The sequence below is a fragment of the Sipha flava genome, unplaced genomic scaffold (genome assembly GCF_003268045.1).
Source record: "Sipha flava isolate LNK unplaced genomic scaffold, YSA_version1 208_pilon_pilon, whole genome shotgun sequence".
Classification (NCBI taxonomy): Eukaryota; Metazoa; Arthropoda; class Insecta; order Hemiptera; family Aphididae; genus Sipha; species Sipha flava.
Genome location: NW_020272815.1, coordinates 1,416,746 through 1,427,051, shown reverse-complemented (window position 1 = coordinate 1,427,051; position 10,306 = coordinate 1,416,746). Strand labels below are relative to the sequence as shown.

General features: G+C 27.4%; 1 protein-coding gene across 1 annotated transcript; it reads right to left on the bottom strand.

Annotated features, from left to right (window-relative positions):
- Positions 1-1,990: 1,990 nt before the first annotated feature.
- LOC112682710 (heparin sulfate O-sulfotransferase) lies at positions 1,991-6,611 on the bottom strand. Its single transcript, XM_025553396.1, has 7 exons — positions 6,270-6,611; positions 5,829-6,145; positions 5,541-5,731; positions 3,841-3,920; positions 3,533-3,769; positions 2,617-2,777; positions 1,991-2,504 (listed from the first exon to the last, which is right to left on the bottom strand). The coding sequence occupies exons 2-7, from the start codon at positions 6,010-6,012 to the stop codon at positions 2,206-2,208; spliced, it is 1,152 nt and encodes a 383-aa protein (XP_025409181.1). The 5' UTR covers positions 6,013-6,145; positions 6,270-6,611; the 3' UTR covers positions 1,991-2,205.
- Positions 6,612-10,306: the final 3,695 nt, after the last annotated feature.

Genomic DNA, 10,306 nt, shown 5'->3' with positions numbered 1-10,306 from the left:
TTCTTTAGAAGGGTTATGTAATGCACCATACATAAACAATATTATATATCTAATACATGGTTAACATAACATAAAAAGCTTAATTAAGGAAATGTCTACGCATGTTAGTTGCCTAACTGTTTTTTGACAGTTAACAAAATTAATTTCATTGCAAAGTTCAATATAATCCATTTTAATATCTAACACATGATAAGTTGAAAAATTGTTAAACAAGTGAGTTGTGTAATAGAAAATGATTTAGTGGAAACGGGTATTATCAAAATATCATTTGGTGGATATGAGTATTAGTCAAAATATAATTAGGTAGAAACAGGTATTGGTAAAAAAGTGACACATGCACTTTTGGTAGAAACGTGTCTCGCCGCACTTTGTACACTTTCAATTTTGGAACTGGTAACTAAGGTAATAATCTATATATTAATCCAAAAATATTTTTACTAGAAGTAGTGACATTTATTGGAGGTAGAATTATACTTCCTAAGTATATTCTGTTTTTATTTTTAATTAAGACAATAAATCCTAGATACAAAACATTTATCAATAAAATGTGGAAAATGGCAAATAAAGGGTACAGTATCACAATAAATTTAGTTGTTACAATTTAACCAAATAACATATTTTAATAGAAAATATTTTGGAAGTACTTTAGTTCAAGTTAATGAAAGACCTTATTAATAATAATTAGATATTATCCATAAAGTAAACCTATATTTAAAAATATTTTAATACTTATTAAATCAGAACATTCATTTCATTATTGTAAATATTTTTTTCAAAAAATACTTAAGTATAAAACTATAATAGTTAGTATGTATGGTGGTTAGACTCTGATTTTATGATTCAACGAAAATTGAATGAAAAAAATATTTATCATTATTTCTTACATATTTTATATTGCACTTACATATTCATATTTCATGGATGTTGGTAAATGGAATGTAACATTTATTTTACTTCTTTTTTACACATTTTTTTTTTAATGTTACAATAGTTATTGTAATCTTGTAAAAAGGACATAGCCCATAAAAACTCGAGTAAATAAATAAATATTACTTTAGAATAAATACTATTATTTTACACAAATGAATTAAAAAACATATATTTATTTAATTTTTTTTTAACATTATTTATCAATTTCCAAGTTAAAGTGAAAAATTAAATTAAATTTTTAACTTTAACTATTTTCAACATCAAAGATTAAGGTTGGTTTTCATATATATTTACAGATACAGAGCATAAAAATAGGCAATTAAAATATAAAATAAGTAATTAAACAAAATTAAAAAAAAAAAAAAATCAGTCAAAATTGGTTTGTTTTATGGTAATCTTCACCAGTTAAAAAATTAAATTTTCTATAAAACTTCAGTGGAGTATAATCAAGTGAACGTACATAATAAGTGAATAAAACAATTTAAAATTAATAATTATAACATATAGACAATAAAAATAATAGAAATTATGTTAAAAATAATACATAGTAATTAAGGGCATAATAGAAACATCCATGTAGTGCCCCTGGTAACAATGAGAAACTATGGATGTACTAAATGACCTATTATCTTTTTGTAGCAATTTCAACCTTATATTTTAACTATCTAGAAATTTTAAGTGTGAAAATATTAATGTTATAATTTGAGATTTAAATTGCAGAAATATAAGCTAGGGATATACAGACATTACATTTGAAAGAAAAAAATGTAAAACCCTGAGCAAAAACAAATAACCTTTAACTTTATCCCAACCCTAAATGACCTTATGATTGAATACGAAAAGAAAATGATGTAAACATGGATACACCTGTTTCGAATGTGCCATTTAATCAAAAGAAAGTTGTATATGTTCTAAAAAGGTTATTTTATTTATTTATTTGTGTCTGTAAAATGTTGAAAAAATCGCATACAATGATTTAAAATTATTTTAATTATTTTATGATCTTTATGTTTTAATAATTTATAAACTTGATATTTATAACTATATAAATTAAGTAGAATTAATTATAATAGTTCATGTACATATTCATTCATTATCACTAAATAAAGTATCATTTAAGTATATTTAGTTTTTTCATTAAAATAATTATTTTTTAAGAAATACAGCAATATATGTACATAAACCAAAACAAATAACAGTTGTAATAATCTTTCATTTTTAGTATTATTTATAACATTATAACAATACTGTAAGTCGTTAGGTTTCAAAATTCAATCACACATGGTTTGTGCTTTTTTTCTTCTTTTGAAATTGGGCAGGTTTAGGATATATTTTTTCATATCGAAAACTAGGTGGAGGTATATAACCACTAGATTTTAAATGTTTTCCCATACTACCATTAAGTATGGATGGTGTATTAGGGAATTGTTTATTATAAGCAAATGCAAACTCTCTAGCAACAAACGTATACAATTCATTTTCCATTTGCCATATGATAGATTCATGAAATTTTTGTATAGTCTTCCGAGAGAGAGGATGTTTCTTGGCAGTCTTTCTCAGATGTGATTTTGGACCTAGAATATAAATATATCACTATTTAAATAAAATGCATCTAATTTAAAAAATAAATGTAAATATTTAGTTAGTGTGGTTAGTGTGTAGCAATAATACATATATTTAACATACTATGTTTGAAATGTTCAGAAGCATTGTGGAACATTTTACCAGGAATGATAAGTTCAAGCATATGTAGAAACTCTCCCATATGTTCAGTGACTCCAACCAAAGTGTATTTTTCAAGAACATTTCTTTTAGCCTGTTTTAAAGCCCATTCACTCCCTGGAGTCCTAAATAATACATTAATAATGTTAATAATTAATTAAAACATTAATAATACAATGTAAATTTCAAATATATAATATATGATTTATATAATTTTATGAGAATTTAAGTAGAAATTTAAATGTTAATAATTAGTAAGTTAAAAAAAAAATTACCTATAATTTTTTATAAAACCTTTTAATGAAGTTAAATTGCCTTTCTAAGAAATAATTTCATAGTATACTTAAAGTATAAATAACACATAATTAAGTCAATTTAAATAATAAAATATACTTCCTATGTTAATTATTTTATAAATAAAACAGACTTAACGCATAATACTAAAGACTTAATACTAAATATACTAAAATTATTACTAGAATTCAGTATATTATATATTAAGTATTACTTACAATGTATCATTTACGGACAAAAAATGGATAGCTAATACTATATTAACAATTTAAGGGGAAGATAATATTTCAGGATAAGGTACTAAATGTAATCTAATGAATTCAATATTTTTAGCTTATACTCATTTAGTTAAATTGTAATGACTTCTGAGCGATAATCTTACAAATAATTATATGGTATTATAATTATAGTCGGATATGAATTGAAGCATTTGAAAATTTGATATTGAATATAATAACCAAGTTATTTTATTATATTTATTATTTTATATAATTCAAATTGTTAGTAACTTTAATAATTTACTAGTAATGATAACAATGATATTCATATAAAAAATTAAATATTTAAATATTTATAATTTACAAACCAACAATCAGCTGATTGACCACATAGGAAAGGAATTTGTAGCCATAAAAGATTTGCTTGGCAATCAGCTCCATCTCGCTCTACACACTCATCAAATGTTGTCGACGAGTCCATATGCTTTTTTCTTACTAAGTATGGTCTATAATCATCACCATAACGAAGAAAATAATAGTAGGAAACCAACCTGTCCAACGGTTTGCGTAATAATTGAACATAATATGGCTTTTGGTATCCATATCTTTAAATTGAATAAAAAATACAATCACTAGTATAAATTAAAATTAATTAACTAAAATTAAATTAAAATACCTTTCAAAATCAATGTATGCAAAATGGCCATGGTAAAACGCAGGTCGCAACCAACGTGTAGTATTGTCTACGAACCGAAACTAAAACATATTTAGTATAATGAATACATTTTTCGGACAAACTAAATTTATCAGCATTAATAAAATATCAATTATAATGGAAATGAGTATTATTATCTACATATATATACAATTATGATAAATTTCTTATTAAAGTAATTTTTTGGTTGATTTCAAATAATTTAATTTTTAAAATATTTAAAATTATTTCATGGGAAATTTCAAATAAAACTAATTTTGTGATGTTTTCTCTAGTGCTAAAAATAGTTTTAAATAATAAAAAAAGTAAAAACATTTTGCAAATAAATAATTAAATTATTATTTAAAAATTGATTTTAAAATAATAAAACAAAAAATAATTATTTAAAACAAGTTTTTCAATAAAATTATTTTTAATGAAACCATGTAAAATAAATAAATCTAATTAAGATGAAGTTTTACAAAGGCTATTTTCAAAGCAGAAACAGAAAATTTAATTTACAGTTTGAGATAGAGTTAAAATTCCTAGATATAAAAAAAAAACATTTATGATCTTCATTGGACTCAAAAAATATTTATAATAAGTGAAATTTTATATACATCTCCAGTAATTTATAAAATTATAAAATTGAAGGCAGTGATAATGAAATGATTGTAGGAATATTTTTAAATGAAGAATTATCAAAATCTCAATTTTAAATTGAAAAACTTATTTTATTTATTTTATTATTTAAAATTATTTTTAGCATTAAAGAAAACAATCACAAAATTAGTTTTATGAGAAATGTATCATAAGTGCGCTAGGAATGGTATATATATATTACTGATATGGATACAAATTATTAACATTGAATAAATTAATTTAATAAAAAACTAGTATACCTGTTGCGAAAATTCACAATAGATATTTTATTTATATAATAAAAAGTATAGGTGCAATTGAATCAATACATAAACACATTTTAACATATCAATAAATGAGTGTCATGTCGAAAATTGAAAGACATATCATAATGACAATGAGTGTTTATTAAAACTAATTGGTAAGAGCAAATGAGAATACAGTATTTGGAAAAAACTGAAAGTGAAGTTAATTGTGCACACATAACTTTCTTCAATCTCAACGAATTTAAGCAGTTAAAAGCTCAAAAGAAAGAGCTTGATCCACTTAGTGTTCTGAGAGTGAAACAATCAAGATTCATTTATTAGAAGAGGAGCTATGAGAATTTGATTTGCTTGAGTGAATGTGTCTCATAAGAAATGTACAGGGAAGAACGTGTTTGAGTATAACTTGAATAAGGTGGGAGTTGAGTAAAATTCAATAATTGATGACATATATGTGTCTAAATACCTTCCATTAAAAAAAAAAAATGAAGGAAATCGACCGGATAGAACAGTCAGACTAACTTTAGTTTTCATACATTTTTTTAATGTATAAAATTATACTATATTAGAAACAATAAAGTAATTTAATTCGAATTTGAACCAGTAGAAAATCATCTATGTATATTAAATTAAATTTTGAATTAATTTATAAGAAAATTAACTATTAAAAACAACATTATGTTGAAATGGTGTTTAAAAATTGAAAAAAAGATTAGATAATTAATGGTGATAAAAAAAAATTTAAAAGTAGAGTATGGAAATGTAAGGTTTAAGTACCTGATCATAAATAGAAAGCTGATGAGAGTTGCCTGTGACATTAACATGAAGAACACGAAAAGCATTACGTGAATGTAAATCATATGCGACATTGACAAAACTCGTGGATCCAGTCTTAGGTACTCTATTGTAAATTACTAATGGCTTTTGATCGGCAGAATTTGCAACAGAATTGTATATAGCAGCTGATTCTGAAATATATATACATATAAACTTATATGCTAACAAATAATTGAAGAGAATAAATATCAAGGTATTAAGAAAGTGAAATTATATTTGTAAATTTACCGAAATGAAGATTTTTTAAATCACCATTAGCTAATTTGGCTACAGCTGCTTGAATTTGAAAATGTTGTTCGCGCAATAATACATGATAGGCAATCATTGCACCAAGTACTACTAAAATACCTAATACAACGAATATGAGCAGGTACACGTGTAGCATTTTTTGATGCCTCACTCGAAAAAACATGGTGATGAACGAAGAAAAGCTTCAAATTTTTGTCTCCACTTACGGCGTTATATGAACAGTAGAAGTTATGAATTTGGTATTGTATTCATAGTTATTGTTTTCCATCACTTAGTCAAATGAAGGAGTAACTATTCTGCGATATACACGATAAAAATAAATATAATAAATTAATGGAAAAAATATAACTATTTATGTACAATGGTTGGACGTTTCTAAAGCGTATAATAAAATAAGCACCAGAAATTATATTCACTCACTGTTAATCGGAATAATCATGTAGTATAAGTATTATTGTTGTAAATGTTTCGACTTAACGACCGAGAGATCATCGATGACGAGCATTTGAAAATAGCAGACGACGATTAGCCGACGGTTTCGACAAGTCAAGCAAATGTCATCTTCGAACTCGAAATGTGCGTGTACACACAAAAGAGTGTGGGTTATCACGAGGGACGGCCCGTATGAATGAACCTTAATATCGAAGGGCGTCCAATAAAATAACAATAACGATCAATTATATAATTATGGTAATAACATCACGATGTATCAGAACACAAAATAATAATAATAATATGATTTTTGTACGTTCGTAACGACGGCGGTGATGATAACAGCGTCGGCAACACGGTTATATTGAGTGATAGCTACCATGCTGGTGTACTATTGTGATAACTGATAATAAACCTCCAGTCTTATCATTGAATTCTGAATATTGTTAATTGGTTACAAATTATGTTAGTAAATAAAATATATTAAGTAAATTAAATTAGTTCTGTTTATGGGTTCTGTAAAATCTAAAATCAGTAGTCTGTGCTAAAATCGAAATGTCTAAAGCCGGGTTTACACGGCGCGAATCTTATGCGCGAGGCAAGATTCGCGAGACATCTGATTCACTTAAATGTTTACTCGATACGTATCTATGCGCGAAGCAATGCGATTCAGGGCGAGCCACAGTTTATGCGAGACAACGATGAGGCAACTTAATGAATTGAATATGTACATTGATTTTGATCCATGGCGCTGCGTGCGAGGCAAGACGCTAAAAGAAATAGGTCACACGTCCAAATACCGACTAAGCTTCCGCTCGTCACGATGCATCCTCGCTTAACTCGCTTATTACCCGAGGCAAGTTCAGACAGGGCGAAACACGTCGAATCTTGACTTGCGCATCAGATTCGCGTCGTGTAAACCCGGCTTAATAGGTACTCTAATCATAGATTCGTTGATGTCTGTGTATATATATGTATATATATATACGTACGATAAGAAAAGGCAGTAACGTGTATGCGATACATTAGAGTGTGAACGCGAAAAATACATGGAAGCCGACCACGGCGTATAACGAGAACAACGTTGATATCTGCAATGATGGCAAAAAGCGGTTATGAGATCCAGGGGCGGATCTTGGATAATTTGATAGGGGGCACATTTAAATTGTATAATTATTCTTTAATCATAACTAATAATACATAATCTTATTTTTAAATAACATCGGTAATATATTTAATATAATGTCGATTACATAATATCACACACCAAAATAATAATTTATACCTATAGACAAGTCATTATACATATATTGCAGTGTCTTATGTTATTTATATATTTTGTATTTTTCCATTCATAACACTTATGAAATTATCACAATTTATAATATATAATTTATATAATAAAAACACAATTTTTATGGTAGTCATTATTTTGATGGACCTTGAAATTTTATTTTGCTATTTTGTAAAGAGATAGTGGTATTGTAACTAATTTTCCTAGTTTTACACGACTACAACCTCCTTCGTCGCTACCAAATAAAACGTATATTCTATAAAAAGCTCCTTCGAGTTTTTGGCTTTAAGATAACCATGGATACTCATTTATTCAGAGAAGTTTAAAAGAATCTATTAAAAAAAAAAAATCATGTGGAACCCAAGGATCACGTAGAACACCATAACGTGCATAGTCTTTTATTTTATTAAATGTAAAATCAAAATAGTTGCCAATATCTTTAGTGTATGCGATTCCAGTGCAGGTAAATGAATTGAGTTGGATTGATCGTCTTAATTTCGGGTTATAATTTCATTTTTATACTTTTTGTTTACAATATTATCATCTAATTTTGTTTTTTTTAAAAATGTTAATATATTTGTGTTCTGACGTTTCTTCTACATGATTTTATTTTTACGTATTTTAAGTTTTAATTCCAAATAAAAATTAAATTTAAAAAAATACAAATAAGGATAAAGAATGTATGAAAGAAAACTACAATTTGGTTAAGATATTTTTAAATTAATAACCCACTAGTTTTCTATAGGTACGATTAATAGAACATATTATATAACAAATACCTAACAATATACAAATAATATAGGTAGGTATAAGCGTCAATAAATACAACCGTAAAAAAAAGCGATTAATCAACGATTGCGATAAAAAACATAATTCAATGAGTTAATAAATGGTTTGTCACAATTACTCTAAGCTTAATAGTGGCGGTTTTGGTTTAATTGTTATCTATTGTTATGATGTTAACTTATATTTAACATTGAAGCGTTGCTCTTCGTCAGTTGGAGTTTGATCTAGATAGGAATTTCACAATTTGTAACTCACTAATAGTGAGTTATAAAATAATAGTGAGTCACTATTATTTTATAAAAATTACTGTTATAACAGTTTTGTGTGCAGTACGGCTAGTACGCAATTAAATTGTGAGTACCTATACCACGTCGTTGTCGTGGCGTTGTAGCTGTGTTACGCATTAGGATAACACAAGTGGGCACCGGACCTAATAGTTATAAATAGGTATCGATAAGACACTAAGCTGTAAAGGTTGCCACACACTGAATCGGAACAGAAACGAATTTTGTCCGCACACCGTGTCGGAACCAGTCGGAATTCCGCGGCCATATATACTTAGCCATTTTGATCTCATCGCTCAAGCTCGACAGTCGAACTAAAGCGTATTATTTATTTTTAATATTATTGTGTGTTCGTAAACTATAATATAATATATGATACAAGTAGTGACGAAGAAGACATGATATTCACACTAAGCTCTTTTTTCAGAAGCTGAAGAAAAAGAAAAATATTACGTAATATAAAAAGACAGTGGGTTCATAGCATAAATATGGCAAGGAAAAAAGAAGGAGAATTATATACACTATTCCTGCATTTAAAACAGGACGATAAAAAATTTTTTCAATATTTCCGGATGAGTTATGAAAAATACTTCTCATATAATTTTTTCATCTGATATTTTAATTATTTGTATCAGAGTTATTTGTATCGAAAAAATATTATTAAGTATATATAATATTATTGTTGTAAACTTTCAGTTGTGTACACAACTACAAAGTACTACAAAGATGATGACCAAAAATTAGCATGTATATTTCGCACTGACGCAGAGTGTCAGTGCGCATGCGTTGGCAATCGGAATGCTTTGAAATCCGTCAAAATATTGTTGACAAACAATTCGGTCGCGTTCCGATCCGATCCAGTGTGCGGGACTTCATTTAAAATTATTTGTATTAATTTTTTTCGTTTCGATCCGATCGGACGGTTCCGTTCCATAACGATTCAGTACTATTTTTATCCATTTAATTTTATGAGATTATGACAGCCCCTGATAATTCTATATAATTTCACTACATTTTGATAAGACATACTTCGCTTCGATTAAAGTTTCATGTGCACTGTTAGGTATTGTAGCAATATTTATATATGACATATTAATTTAATACAGTGGCGTAATTAGGAATTTGGTTTGGGGGGGGGGGGATTATAGGTTTAAGCAAAATCTGTACATCTCATACAGTAACTCCTCCCGCCCCACCAGAACAACATTTTTAATAATTTAAATTTTAATAATAATAATAATAATAATAATAATAGTAATCGTAATAATAATAATGATAATAATCATACTATTACAATATAATAAATAAAAAAAATATACAAAAAAAGTTTTGGGGGGATCCGTCCCCCAAATCCCCCTAATTACGCCCCTGATATAATAATGGCCCAATTACCGGATATAATATTTGTTGCCGCCGTAAAATAGCGGCCGGTCGACGACCCGAATAATATCACAGCCTATCGACACACACGCACAATTATCTATATTGTGATTTATTTATTTTTGTTATTAATTGTGTGTGAATTATTTAAATTAATTAAGTCCCAACGCGTTACCCGTTATCGGCGCGTTATCTGCGTCGCCGGCTTGTCGGTGCGCGTATTTTAACACGGCCGCCGCAACTTTTGTCGCTCTCTGCACGTCGTTCGTGAATTGTCCGTT

Bases quoted from the DNA above. Each gene is read 5' to 3' on its own strand.
- LOC112682710 (XM_025553396.1), bottom strand. From the start codon at position 6,012: ATGTTTTTTCGAGTGAGGCATCAAAAAATGCTACACGTGTACCTGCTC. The intron at 3,770-3,840 runs GTATTTTAATTT...TTCAATTTAAAG, and splicing joins GCATACATTGATTTTGAAAG to ATATGGATACCAAAAGCCAT. The intron at 2,505-2,616 runs GTATGTTAAATA...TTTATATTCTAG, and splicing joins TTCTGAACATTTCAAACATA to GTCCAAAATCACATCTGAGA.